Source organism: Tursiops truncatus, chromosome 2 (genome assembly GCF_011762595.2).
Source record: "Tursiops truncatus isolate mTurTru1 chromosome 2, mTurTru1.mat.Y, whole genome shotgun sequence".
NCBI classification, from domain to species: Eukaryota; Metazoa; Chordata; class Mammalia; order Artiodactyla; family Delphinidae; genus Tursiops; species Tursiops truncatus.
This window is the reverse complement of record NC_047035.1, coordinates 113,330,255-113,345,381: the sequence shown is the minus strand read 5'-3', so window position 1 is coordinate 113,345,381 and position 15,127 is coordinate 113,330,255. Positions and strand designations below refer to the sequence as shown.

The window sequence follows — 15,127 nt, the reverse complement described above, 5'->3', positions numbered from 1 at the left end:
TTTGGTATCAAGCTTATGCTGGCCTCTAAGAATGAGTTGGAGAGTAGCCCTTATTTTTAATTCTGTGGAAGAATTTGTGTGTTATTTCTTCTTGTTTACTAGTGAAATCATGTAGGCTTCCAGTTTTCTCTCTGTAAAGGTTTTATTTATAGATTCAATTTATAAGATTAATCACATTTGTAAATTTTTGACAGTATTACTTGGATTTTTGTAGAAATTTCTCCACTTTGTATAAAATTTCAGATTTATTGACATAAAGTTGTTCATAGTAGCCTCTTATCCTTTTCATGTCTACTAGATTTTTAGTGATGTCCCGTTTTCATTCCCGCCTTTGGTTATTTGTAAATTCTTTTTCTCTTACCAATTTTGCCAGAGTTTAAAATCTTTTATTAGTCTTTTCAAAGAGTTACATTTTGGCTTTGGTCCTCTTTTTTCTAATGTTTATTTACTGTTTATTTTCTTTTTTCTCCTTGAGTTTATTTTGTTGTTCTCTATCTAGTTTCCTGAAATAGATACTTACCTCTTTAATTTTTAACTTTTCTTTTTTTCTAATATATGCATATAAGGCTATAACTTTAATATAGGCAGAGTTAAACCGTATCCCATAGATTTTGATATTACTGTTCAAAGAATTTTAAAATTTTCATTGTGATTTCTTCTTTGGCTGGGCTATGGGTGTTTTAGAAGTCTTATTTTTTTTTTTATTCAAGTATATTTGATTTACAATGTTGTGTTAATTTCTGCTGTGCAGTAGAGTGACTCATTTATACATATATATACATTCTTTTCATATTCTTTTCCATTATGGTTTATACAGGATATTGAATATAGTTCCCTGTGCTATACAGTAGGACCTTGTTGTTTATCCATTCTATATATAATATTGATAGTTTGCATCTGCTAATCCAAAACTCCCAATCCATCTCTCCCTTACCTCCTTCCACCTTGGCAACCACAAGTCTGTTCTCTATGTCTGTGAGTCTTTTTCTGTTTCGTAGATAAGTTCATTTGTGTCATATTTTAGATTCCACATATAAGTGATATCATATGGTATTTGTCTTTCTCTTTCTGACTTACTTCACTTAGTATGATAATCTCTAGGTCCATCCATGTTGCTGCAAATGGCATTATTTCATATATATACCATATCTTCTTTATTCATAGAAGTCTATTTCTTAAATTCTGCATACATAGGGATTTTTAGTTTTCTCTGTGTAACTGCACTGTCAGAAAACTTACTTTAAATTAATTTAAAGGTCAGATAAACGATTTGAACCCTTGGAAATGTATTGTCTTGCTGTATGTGCTTTAAAGTAATGAATATTCTGTAGTTAGATCGTGAATTCTATGTATGTCTGTTATATCACTTATGTTTATTAAGTTGTTCAGTTCTATGAATCTACTGATTGGTGTGTACACACTTGTTTTCTCTGTGCTGACATGGTAAGTCTTTTACGCCAACCTTTTTACTTTCAGCCTTTCTGAATTCTGAATGTTTTATATGCATGCTTTGTAAACAATATAGTTGGGTTTTCTTTTTTTAATACAGTCTGATAATCCTCAGATTTTAACTAGAGCATTTAATCTACTTAATTTAATGTAATCACTGATATATTTGGATTTAAATCTACTATTTTATTTTGTGCTTTTAATTTTTCTTACCTGACATATGTTTCTTTTCTTTCTTTCCTTTTTTGGTTCGTTCTTGCCTTTTTCTTTTGGCTACTTTCTATTATTCCATTTTTTTCCTTCGTTAGTTTTGAAGTTTTATACTTTTTTACTCTTCTTTTAGTAGTCAACCTAAAGATTACAACATAAATTTGTGGTTTATCACAGTCTGTTAATTGGTACTTTTATTTTTTTCCCAGATAATGCAAGGACTTTAATATGCTTTAGCTATTATATGATGTAGTTGATGTTGTTGTTATGTTTTTAATTCCCGGTGTATTTTAAATTCAACACATTATTCTTATGTTTTATGCAAATTATTTTAGACTTACATATTTACCGTTTTCATTGCTCTTCATTTCTTCCTCCCTGACTTTTCTTCTTGGGTCATTTTCTGTCTGCCCTTCCTTTAGTGCAGATCAGCTGGTGACAGATTTCCTGTCTTAGTATGTCTGAAAATGTCTTTATTTCAACTTCATTCTTGAAGTTTGTTTTTGTGATGTATAGAATTCTAGATTGGCAGTTACTTTTTCCTTTCCTCTTTTGAAAATACCATTTATTGTTTTCTGACTTACATTGTTTCTGTTGAAAAGTAAGCTTTGAATCAAACAGTTGCTTCTTTGTGGCAGGTACTTTTTTTTTTTTTTGACTGCTTTTACGATTTTCTCTTGCCTTTAATTTTTAGCAGCTGTCTCTAGGTATGGACTTCTTTTTATTTATCTTTCCTAGAGGTCAAAGGCTTTCTTTAGTCAGTAGGTTGATATCTTTAATTAGTTTTGAAAAATGTTCTGCCATTATCTTTTTGTTATTTCTTCTACAGGATCTCTCTTCTCTCCTGGTAATCTTTTTGTATATGGTAGATCTTTTTATTGTGTTCTTCTATCAACTTTTCTCAATTTTTCTAGAAAATGTTTTGTTTTGTTTTGTTTTCTCTGCTTGATTCTTTGTATTTTCTTCTGACCTAACTTCTGGTCCACTAATTCAACTATGTCTTTCTATCTCTTTCCTTCAGCATGGCTATTTTAAGTCTGTTCTGAGAGCAACAATATCTGGTGTCATTGAAGGTTTCTGTTGTTTTTATTGGTTTTCATTTACATTGTCTTGTCTCCTTTTGTGCTTGGTTGCCTTTTGTTGTGTGTGAGACATAGTATTTTTAAAAATTATTTGTAAAAATATTTTGAAACCTGAGATGATGTTACTTTCCTCCAGATAGTGTTTTCATTTCTTCTGCCAGGTCCTAGGGTACTAGCAAACTGGGGTTACTTTAATCCAATTTTAGGGATTACAATTTTCTGAACCATTCAAAAGACTTGAAGCTAGGCTTCAGTATCTGCAAGGACCATAATAATTTCAACTTACACTTATATCTAGGATGCAAACCTTAGGGGTCCCAGCATCAGGCATGGATGGGAATGGAGCCCACTGCAGCCCACACCCTTGCCTGGGTCTGGACTATTATTCTTTACCCCAGAGGTTGGCAAACTTTTTCTGTAAAGGACCAGAGAGTAAATACTTGAGGCGTTGTGGACCATACAATCTCTTGCAACCATCAGTGCTACCATTATTCTGCAGAAGAGCCATAGACAGTGCGTGAATTAATGAGCATGAAGGCATTTCAGTAAAGCTTTATTTACAAAATCAGGCACAAGGACAGATTTGGCCCAGGGGCCATAATTTGCTGACTCCTGCTGTAGTCTGTCAAAACTCTGCTCAGACTCTCATCCACCTCTTCTTAAATTTAAATTAGCCCTGAATGCTGGGCTAGCCTCATCTTGGTCTACCTTGTTAGCTCTCTGGTGCCTTCAAGAATATGTTGGGTTTTTTATGTTTGGTCCAGTTGTTCTCAGCAGGAGGTTTAATTTTAAATACCTAGTCTGCCATTATCAGAAGTGAAAGTTCTGTGCAAGGTAACCAGTTAAAACAATGAGATTTTTTTCCCCCTCTGATCTCAAGAAAGAAGTTTCTTGAGTTGTTCTTAGAGAATATCTCTCACTAACACCCTGTAATATATAAATGACTTTTTTAAAAAAATAAAACTGAGTTTTAGGACCTGTTTCTATAGTCTTCCTAGAGAGACTGTATATTCCAAGGTTAAAGTTATAGAGCAGTGTTGTCCATCAGAACTTTCTTTGTTGATGGAAATGTTCTAAATCTGCACTGTTCAATATGGTAGTCACTAGCCACCTGTGGCTGTTGAGCTTTTGAAATCTGGCTAGTGTGAACGCAGAACTAAATTTTTACTTCTGTTTAATTTTTAAAAAAATTTTATTGGAGTATAGTTGATTTACAATACTGTGTTAGTTTCAGGTGTACAGCAAAGTGAATCAGTTATACATATACATATATCCACTTTTTTAGATTCTTTTCCCATGCAGGCCATTACGGAGTATTGAGTAGAGTTCCCTGTGCTATACAGGAGGTCCTTATTAGTTATCTATTTTACATATAGTAGTGTCAATCCTAATCTCCCAATTTATCCCTCCCCCCGTTACCCCCCATTTTATTTTAATTAATTAATTTAAATAGCCATGTGTGGATATTTAGTTTGGAGGGAATGCAGCTTAGATTAAAAGAAGAATCTTGTCTCAGTACACAGTGTGTTCTTACACTCCCACCCACCAACGTACCCATTTTCCAGTGCTCTTGCAAGAAAATGCATAACCTAAATGTGTTCGATGGATGGTATCTCACTAAATATCTTAGGTCTCACAGAATGTTTCTGCTTATTCCTACCATTCACCAGGTGTGATGGAAGTAGTACACTTGTTATCCTAACTGGGCCAAGTAAAACTGATCAGTCACTCAGTTTACCTTTTAACACATATTTTTCTTTGCAGGGGAAGGGGCGTCTTCGTCGAGGAAACTATCCATGCCCGTCGTCTCCTGTTGTAGTTCGGTTGCCCTCCATGTCTGATGTCCCAGAAGAGACCTTGACTAGTGAGGCAGCGCTGGAGGCTGACATCACAGAACAGCAGCAAGCAGCTATGCAGCAGGAGGAGAGAGTCCTGACTGAGCAGATTGAGAACCTGCAGAAAGAAAAGTGAGTTTCCAGGGGGAAAGGGAGCGACTAGTTATCTGTTTTCATTTCCTTCCTTCTGTCCTTTTCTTATTCTTCCTTATTGTGAGTCAAGCACTAGGTTAGGGATATAGGGGATGTGGAGATGACAAAGACATGTTGCCTGTACTCAGGTAGCAATGTGAAAGTTGTCACCTCAAGGAAGGTTGCTCTGTGAGCTGGGAGACCAAACTGTAGCTGCTACAGTGATGATTCTGGAGATGTTGACTGGGACAGGGTGTGTCAGTCTTAGCCAAGATCCCTAACAGGTCACCAGTCTTGGTGAACAGATTTGTCTTAAAAAGAAGGAATAAGGATTCTCAGGCTAAGATTATTCAGCACTCCATAAAGGAAGGTTATTATCTGAAGATCAACATAGCCATGGGGCCAGCACCTGGCTGGTCAGGGTAAGGCAGCAACTCTAGTGGGTGCTGGGATACTAGGTAGGTAAATTGGTTGCAATTTAGGCAACACATAAGCCGCTCTGTGACCTCTACCATCACTGGAGCAGGAGTGGGTATCCCTACATCTTTGGGATAATGTGAACATCCCATGGTTCTCCCTGAAGGTACTGTGCAGTGGTTTTGGTTGACAATGATGACTCTTATGTTTTAAGGGGATTTTTGTTCCTGATTTCCCAGGATCCCAGAATCCTAGGTCTGAGAGCTTGATTCATGAGAGGTTATGAGTCTGTTAAAGTACTTTTTTGCCTGTCAGGATTGAATCTAGAATTTGGGCAAGCTAGAAAAGGCAGCTAGGGCTCAGGTGTGCTGAACATGGTAAGGCAAAAGTGGTCTACTTTGACCAGGGGCTAGCTATTTGATATAAAAATGATCTGAAAAGAGGACCTAATTCAGTTTTGATGAAAATGGTATTGGAAGTATTGAAGGGTGAATAGGAATTTTCTAGGAAGGTGAAAAGTCTTTCCAGAGAAAGGAAAACATATGAGCCTAGTCTTAGAGGTATGAATGCACACTGCTTATGACAGTTGTAAATGCAGTAATGAGTTGCTGGTGAGACTGTCCTTGAAAAGATTGTCCATGAATCTCAAGCTAGATGTTGGAGGTATTAAAGGATGAATAATTTAAAGCTAGGTAGAGTGGAAGGGAAGCTACAAGGGCTCTGAAAGGGAGGAGACTCGATGAAAAACAGAGTTGCAGTTGGAAGGATAAGTAGATTGTGGACAGAGTGGAGGATTGGATTGACAAACTCTAGGATCTGCCCATTGGAGAAAATTGCCTATATAAAGTGGAGGAGAGGTTGTTAGGAGTTGCAGACGTAAAGGAACTTTGGTTTTAGAGTATTAATGTGAGCTTTCACAAAGATGTGGATTGAAATAGATCAGGGTGGTGTCAGGCAGTAGTGAGAAAGCGAGATTAGGAGCCAAGTACCAAAGACGTCAGGGAATGAGGGGGCATGACTGAGAGGTAGGTGGGTGACTGATGAGGAGGAGTAGAGAATACTCTTACGTGGAGATGGCAAGGGCTTCAAAGGACAGAAAAGGTCAGTCAGTGTTTTACTTCATCTAGGAGACCTAGAGGTCTCTCCTTGGTCAAGGTAGAGGATATAGTCTGTAACCAGCGAATAAAATTTTGTAGAAAATAGTTTAAGTGCTGGAAGGAATCCTAGAGACTATCTAGTTTAATCTCTTTGTTTTGTGTATGAGAAAGTTGAGGTCCAGAGAGAGGAAAAGTACTTTCCTGATATATTATGAATGAGTTTAGAGTGAGTTTAGAATCATCTCCTGATTACCAGCCCAGAGTTCATTTTACCAGAAGGTCTCGTAGCTTCAGCATCTTTCTCTACCTCATGCTTAGCCCTGTTATAGGTCCCAGCCTTTGCTGTCTTTAGCCTTCACTGTGACTGTGCTTTCAGGTCCTTATCACCACCCTGGAAAGGAACAGTAAGAAATGTGACTATTTTTGCTACCTCAATTCCTGATTTTCACGGAAGGTCTTTTTTCCTGTTGTCTTCCTTCCGTTTCTTATCAAATGATATTGCGTTTCTTGATTGTATCTTACAGGGAAGAGCTAACTTTTGAGATGCTTGTACTGGAACCCCGTGCCTCTGATGATGAAACCCTTGAGTCTGAGGCCTCCATAGGGACTGCTGATAGCTCTGAAAATTTGAATATCGAGTCTGAAGGTGCCATCGCTGAGAAATCAGGTAAATGAACATGTTAGACCAAAGACTCCAGATTTGTTTTGCAAAGAAGGAATAAGGATTCCCAAGTGAAGACAAAGTCCCTTTCAAGAAGGCCTTGAGTTTACATGAAAAAGTGACAAAGTCCTAAAGAGTTGAAATATACCAATTTTGTGAAGCTTCTATACAAATTGTTCATCAGACCAAGCCTTCAATGTAAGGCGTTACTTTTGCAGTTTGATGTTTTCTCTATATTTACCACAGAGAAAAGGCAACAGTCACAGTTTCTGTGTCTTACTGACCCACGATCCATTTTCTAAGGGTGGGTAGCAGGAGCTGAGCCCTGCTGTGAGATGGGACTGTACCAAACAAGGTCTTTAACTGCCTAGCGTGTTTCAGCGAGATGTGGAATTGACTACATATCCTGGCAGTTTTTTAAATGATAGGGACGGTTGTAGGCCTCTTCTGATGCCATAGTCCAACTCCAGACTTCCTTGGGGTTGATTCTGAAATGATATGGGTGGTGTAGAAATGGGTGGTGAGCTCTTCTCGAGTCGTGTCTGTGCACAAAGTAGGTCGACCTGGACCCTCCAGATCTTAGCCCACCCACTTTCACATGTGGACAGTGACACCTCTTCATCACACGACGATTTGTTTCAGAGGGAACTGCCATTTACAGCTTCGGTCTCTTTCTTACACTAGAGAGAAGCGTAGCCCTTATCTCCCTGAAGGCAGCTGGCAAGTCTGAACCTTCAGGCAAGTTGCGGAAGCAGCTAAAAAAGCAGCAAGACTCACTGGATTCAGTGGACTCTTCAGTCTCTTCTTTATGTTCGTCTAGCACTGCATCTTCTCATGGGACCAGAAGACGATTTCAAATTTATTCCAAATCTCCATTCTACCGAGCTTCCTCAGCTGGCGAGGCCCTGGGAATGGAAGGGCCATTGGGCCAGACCAAGTCCCTAGAAGACAAGCCTCAATTCATCAGCAGAGGAACCTTCAACCCTGAAAAGGGCAAACAAAAATTAAAGAATGTGAAAAACTCACCTCAGAAAACCAAAGAGACCCCAGAGGGGACAGTTGTGTCTGGCCGCAGGAAAACTGTGGACCCAGACTGCAGCTCTACCCAACAGCTAGCTCTCTTTGGAAATAATGAGTTTATGGTCTGAACTGGCAGATGTGTTGTCCCTTCATGGCTACATCTCATCTTTGGGGCCTCATCACCTGGTCCACAATATTCATCCTAATTGTGGTCCTGCCTCTCGCCCAAGCATACAACCAAGACCTTGTGTGCTGAATTCCTGGTCCTCCTGCCGAAGCGGAAAGGCCTCTTTGAAGCCTGCTAGGGATGGTGCCAGTTGTGCCTTGGCTGCTGTATTTGACTAGAGATTTGACTAAACAAAGCAACCAGGGCCTGGGGATTTGGGTCAGTTGTGGAGGTCTTTGTAGTTGCCTCTCCTCCCTCCTCTTTCCCCTTCCCAGAGGTGAGTGTGGAACTGGGGGGACATTGTGGGCTGGAGGGACCCACTGATTTCTGACATTTGAAGAAAACATATAAATCTTTCTTAACCATGAAAGTGAAATCCTTTGGGTTTATTTTGGGATAGTTAGGAGCTGGGGTAGAATATAATTTTTTTCCAAGGATTTATAAACAAAAAGCCTAAGCCCTCTATTTTAAGATTTTTGAAAAACACTCCATGTTATATTCTGGGGAAAGTGAAAAAGCAGTTGTCTCCATTAAGCCATCAGAGCATGTCTCAGACATCTGTGGTTACACAGTGAAGAGGAGAATACCTGTTTTGCTTTTGGTGATGTTTGATGTCATAATAATCAATGCTGGTTTAACTCCTGGTTAGTTCCTGCCAAATATATTGCATGGCCTGAAATTTCAGTAGCTATACTGTTCTTATAGCCCCTGATTCTAGGATCAGGTTCCTCTAATATTTTTTAAATGTCCCAGAGACCTGGTGAACCCTAAACGTGAGGGTTTCATGCTAATCCATCCAGGCTTTTCTCTTTGTGTAGATTAAACTGAAGATGGTTTATGAACCTATTTATCTGCTGGTGGATTTCCACCACGAGCTCAGACAAATAATGTGACCATTTAATCACTTCTCCCCAAACATTCACACACAGCACTGCATGAATAAGTGTTACAGAAAGCTGCCAAAAAAAAAAGAGAAAAGTTTTTAATATGACCCATCTAACTTTTATCTTCTTTTCCTCAGACCATCAGTATTAAATAGAAGAAAAAAAAAATCAAGGACTACTTGAAGCTATTTTTGTTAATATTCTGGTTACTGAAGTTTACTGTAAATATATATATGTATAGTATGCATATTTCTTTTTAACCTTATGCTACCTTGCTCCCCATGGAATTTCTTCCCACAGATTAGGGGCCATTGGACGTGATGGTGAGAGCCACTCATCCCTGGGTTGAGGGAAAAGTCAGACCATTTTTCTCACCACTGGGTGTCTCCATATACCTGAGTTATGAAAGCATTTTAAGCTTCTTAGCATTTGTGGGATTAGAAATCTGTTTTTGCCTATTTATAATATATGGAAAATGAAACATGATACCCTTTCTTGAGATAAGTATGTGAAAATGTTTTTTTAAAGTTACTAAATGCATCTTGTCTAACTACCACATGCACTGTTCTAAAAAAGAGCCTTTACCATCTGTAACCTGAATTTTGGTTATTCTTCTTTTTCATACTTATTTGATGTGAAGTTATAGAAATATTAAGACTTTTGTCAAGGCAGAGTCTCTCCTGTTACACAACACTGAACCTCATGCCACTGCCTCCTTGGTTATCGTTGAGCCCCAGAGGCCAGACATGGAACATCATTCTGAGTGGCAGCTACAGGTAGCAGGAGGCTTACCTCTCTCTGGTTTGGGTTCAGAAATGACCTCGGGAAAGGAATCTTTTTAAATCTCCAGAATGGTGATGGTTAGTAAGTAAATGTTAGATTTTATATCCTGCAAACATCTGCCACCTTGTTCATGCTGTCCTGAGGAGTAACAAAGGTAAAGCCTTTAAAAATCTGAACTTGAGAGTCTCCTAGAATAAAACCCAACCCCTCAGCATGGTGTGTCAGCGTGGGTGCCCCAGTCCCCGTGCCCGGCGCAGTCTGTCCCATTATTCTTGGGAGGGTGGTTTTCAGCTGGCACTAACTACTACTCTCCACTTGCTCCAGAACATTGTTTAAATACCATACAAAAAAAAAAGAGATTAGCCCTGTTGAATAGTTTTCTTTGGCCCACGGAAATGGCCTGGGAAACACATCTTGGCACGTGGCCTCCCCTCTGAATCTTTGTGGAGTTTTTGTTTTGTTGCTGTTGTTTTGCAAAGTAAGTTTTTGGCAGTTAAAAAACTACTCATGTAGGTCACTTTATAGGAACCAGGCGATGGATGTTAAGAGACTTTATAATTTTTCTCAGGGACCTAAAACCTGAAATTGGATAAAATTAAATAAATATTTGTTTTTCAGTTGCTAGATTTGTGGATATCTAGTCATTTAACAAGCTGCCAGAATGGAGGGTGGGGGTAGGGAGATCCATGCAATTATAAGAATGGAGAGCAAATGTGGGACCCTCCCTTTGAAGGAAAGCAAGCCGTTGTTCTCATAACATAACAGGCATTGTTGGCCTGGGAAAGAGATGAAGCCATAACTCTAAAATACTGTCAGAACCAAGTGCTGTATCTCCTTCCCTTTGATTTAACTGGTCCTCCCCATGGTTAAAGTTACGTTACCACAAGGCGATGCTGTATTACCAGGGGTCCCCAATCCCTGGGCTGCAGACCGGTACCGGTCTCGGGGCCTGTTAGGAACTGGGCTGCACAGCAGGAGGTGAGTGGCAGGTGAGCGAACGAAGCTTCATCTGTATTTACAGCCGCTCCCCATCGCTCGCATCATCGCCTGAACCATCTCCCCTCCCCCCCCACCCCCCGCCCCCTGTCTGTGGAAAAGTTGTCTCCCATAAAACCAGTCCCTGGTGCCAAAAAGGGTGGGGACCGCTGCTGCATTACAATCACTTATGATTGAGATATTTAACCTTAGTATGTGTCAAATTTGTGTTTACTATTGCTTCTCTGCTCATTTTCTTTGATCTCAAATGCCTCAAAGGAAATCCCTGCATAGCAGCAGTGGGGCAACCCCTCATTTGAAGCCCATACTCTAATATGCAGAGCATTCTCTTCTTATCACACGTTCCCAGCCCCAAACACAGCCTGGATTTTTAATTCTCCCAATTAAAGCCAACGTATCCCTTATCATGGAAAATGTAATGGAAGCAGAGAAGTGTGCATTGTGTGTCACAAAGTGAAGCAAATACAGGAAGGATTTAGGAAGGTGACATGCTGAGTTTGTAATGCGCTTTATACTTCCTGCTATTTTAATTATTTTGCCACTCTTGGCTTCTGAAAGACAAAGGAGATACAGCTCAGTATGAGCCTTGTAGAGGCAGAGGGACCTGGGGTTAGGGGGTGGGATACAAGAGCCCCACCTTCTCATGCTTTGGAAACCAGCTACAGCTCTTACCTTGCTGGGGGGTTAGTGGAGATTTCTGTCTTCCATCACAACAACAATAGGATTGTTTTCACTGTCAAAGACAGGGTTCCAGAAGCATGCTGAAGAGAGGAGGTCCAGCAAGGTTCTGCAGGCCCACTTTAGTGCCTGTGGGCCATGGTTTTTTAACTATAATGAATGTGTACCTTTCACAAGCACTTTGGTGAACCAGAGAGAAGAAAGTATTCTCAGGATGTGTTTAAAGCTAAGAGAGTTTTAAGAAGAAACAAAGTCCAGACGGCTTTGCTCATCCTTCTCTCTCCCTATTTTCTCCCCCTTGGTGGGGAGCTGGACAACATCATTCTGTGTTGACAGATGTGTTTGTCTGCCCATAATTTTGTGACAGTTGGCACTGTCCCCCAAAACCACGCTAGCCTTGTAGTAAAATTCCTTGGTATTTGTGGGAGTCCTCTGTCTGTGCCCCTAAAATACTATTAACCACTTTTCTCTGGAACCACTCCCACATTTGATTTGGTGGTAAAGGGCAAAACAGTGATTGTGGAGGTGGGTCTTTTAGGTCTTGTTGGTCTCTTGGTTGAAACTGTTTTCAAAAGCCCCACCAAGGGGTCTATTACCTTGCTCTCCATCCATACTTAATGCCTATTTATCAGCCCTGTTAGGTCATATAAAAGTTGCACCTTTTGAGCAAGTAATTGTGTTTACTAAGGGAAAGGTGTGCACTACAGATTAGTATTATATTATTTTAATGGATTGAAAGTAATTTATAAGTATGCTGAGTGTAAATTTATAAAAGACTATGTATTGTAAAAGGACATATCCTGTGAAATATAATATCATTTTACTGTTTAACAGAATAATTCTATACGAAGAATGATTTGTCTCACCCACAGAACTGATGACATTCCTGATGCAATCAACACGCACTTTGTGATTTCCTTTTTTTCTTTTTCATCTTTTTTTGGCGGGAGGGAGGGGGACATCATTTGTATAAAGTAGAGTTTGTGTCACTCAAAATATGCACTGTATGGCTACACAAGAGCAGCTTGATGAACAGATCACTCCATGGCTCATTAAAGAACAAAGCTTCCAGAAGCAGCAATACGTGTGGTTTGTTTTCTGACCATCCTGGCTCCCACCCCAACTCACTCCAACCTGAACCCAAGGAAGAGCAATGATTTTTGTTAAAGTGATGTTTTTTTTAAGGAAAGGGCTGAGCCCCCAAATTTTCAAAGTACAGAGGTGGTAATTATTGGAACTCAGTAGAGTTCAAGTGAAGGTGATATTCAAGCTGTGAGTTTTCTGTAATGGATGCTAAGCTGTCAAGACTTCATTTAATCCATTTAGAGGTAGGCGGGCAGGGAAGGCAATAAATCTACATTGAGGATCCTCACCAAAAAGGCCATGAAGAAGTAGCAATAGCTGCTAATAGAGGGCCCTAGTGTATCCTTTTTGTTCTGCCCTGCACTGCATGACTTTGGGAAAGTCATTTGCCCTCTGTCTGGAATGGGGTCTCTCCCCCTGGTTTACTTCTCCGGATAACTCTTACTGACTCTCAGGTCTCAGTGTAAAAAGCAGTTCTACTTGGAAATGTCCTCTTCCTCCTTGAACTGGCTTAGATGTCTTGTGTTCTCAACAGCTCCCAGTATTTGTGGCATCAAAAAACTTTGATGTTAGCTTCCCAAGGCAAGAAAAGAGCCTATCTTGCTGACTCTTAGATCCTCAGCACCTAACAAAAGGTGCCCACACTTAACATTTTGGATGAGAGGGCCGAATGAGATCAGGGGTTCTCAAATGCCAAACCAAGTCTAAGGTGGAATTGAAAAAAAATTAATTGTGATCAATTTTCCCCTAATGTCAAATTTAAAATTTTTAAAATTCTGAGATCATCCTTCACATTTCTTTTTACATCAAGTTTACATTTACATTTTGCATTAAATTCACATTACAACAAAATAGTGGACTAAGATTTCCTTAATTGGCTAAATAAAACCTAGTAATGCCATTTTTAAAAGTTGCCCCTGTGATTGCTGGATCCACAACAAACCTTTCTGATCATAAAGATAAGAGCAGAAAGCTGTAAGGAGATGCAGACTAGAGCTTTGCTTTTTAAAAACTTGTTCTGTCTCCTAGATTGGATAGCAGTACAGCATCTTAGAGCCAGGGACATAACCATGAATATGGATAAGACACATGTAACGTCTGTTGAATCTTGTGAGGCATCTCGGACTCCGAGGAGTATGTCACTTCTCAGTTCTGTGTGGCCATTCATTCAACAAGTATTGACTGAGCACCCACACCCACGGGCACTGTCCTAGGTGGCGGAGGTACGTTGGTGATCAAAGCTCCCACCCCCATGGAGCTTGCATCCTAGTGGGGAAAACCAGCGGTGTCCACCAGATGCAGACTAGTCATCTGCAATATCTGGCTTCCCCTATCAGATTATACTTATGAATTTGAATGGGTGCTCCTTGGCATCTTTGAGCCTTTCTCTGTCCTTCCTACCTTTAAATACTCCCTTAAGGGCGGAGGAGGATAAGTGTCTCACAAGTCTGAAAACTGCAGTTGAGAAGAAAGGCCCAGATAGTACCACAGGGTCTTCCCCTGTGTGTTTCATAGCCAGAGACATTTCTGGCGTTGAGGGCTGAAGGGAGTTTCCGTAGTATCCCCTCCCCTAGCAAGAGCCCTAAGTGCAGTGAAACAGAGCTGTAACCCATTTGAGTTTCATGGGGCCAATTTACAGCAAAAGGTTGAATAAATCTTGGGATCAACTGAGAGCTGTATTAGGAGGAAAACAGAGGCCACTTAGTATATTTCAGGTGTGAAGGACTTAATATAGGTATTAGGGGCTTAACAAACTTTGGAAGAACTGGGGAAACAGATGAGAGAAAGCTCCCACAGATGGTCCAGAAAGCCAGCAGATCTGAACCAAAAGTTCTGAAGTTCTCTAGAGTTTGCCTGGAAGCTCCTGCAACTCTAAAGAAGGCTGCTGTGAAATCTCCGTGTTCCCACACACACGGCTGCAACTGCCTCCAGAGAATAATGGCTCCTCATTTACTTTACAAATCTCACGTGAGTGCCTCCCTTCCATTAGCAAACCATAGGGGAAGAGGATCCTGGGAAATGTACCTCCTGGCATCTCTGCAATGAAGACAAGACCTTAAGAGGGGCGGGGCGGGGTGGGGGGGGCTATGGATGCCAGGTTGGCAGCAGATAATTCAGATTATGTACCTCCTCTAATTCTCCAAGACTTCTTCCTGAAGATCCCAATCTCTTTCTCAATGTAGAATTGCTGTGCTCACACCTCCCAGAGACTAGCCTGTGAACTTCAGCAGGCTGCCTTTGCAGCCTTACGTTCCCCAAAGCAAGACTGCAGGATAATGTTCAGGGCCTATTTGGTCAAAGAAATTGGAGAGTATAATGGCATTATAGACATTAAATGACCCAAATAACTGAGGCAAGTCTGATGCTTTTAGAAGATCAAGGGTCTTTAGTTTGAGTGCTTAGGTGGGAAGGGCTTCAGCTGGGCAGTATTTGCCATATTCTTTCTTCTCTGGGCACCAGTCTAGCTATTGTCATTTCCAGAGCAGAGTGTTCTGAACCATCCTTCCTCCATCACGGCCAGACATCTCTGGATAACTAGGAGAATTCATATACAGGCCAAAGGGCAGGGAACCCCTAGGATTTCACAGATTTCTCACATGACCTTTTTCTTCTTGGCTTTAAGCATTTCTTCTT

General features: G+C 40.3%; 1 protein-coding gene across 10 annotated transcripts in view; it reads left to right on the top strand.

The window, feature by feature from the left end:
• MYO9A (myosin IXA) overlaps positions 1-10,358 on the top strand; it is a 268,571-nt gene extending 258,213 nt beyond the window's left edge. For all 10 annotated transcript variants that reach the window (XM_033851931.2, XM_033851933.2, XM_033851934.2 and 7 more), the window contains 3 exons: positions 4,506-4,708; positions 6,747-6,889; positions 7,568-10,358. In XM_033851931.2, coding sequence (XP_033707822.1) covers positions 4,506-4,708; positions 6,747-6,889; positions 7,568-8,031 — 810 coding nt within the window. In that variant the 3' untranslated portion in view covers positions 8,032-10,358. The remainder of the gene's footprint in view (positions 1-4,505; positions 4,709-6,746; positions 6,890-7,567) is intronic.
• The last annotated feature ends 4,769 nt before the right edge of the window (positions 10,359-15,127 follow it).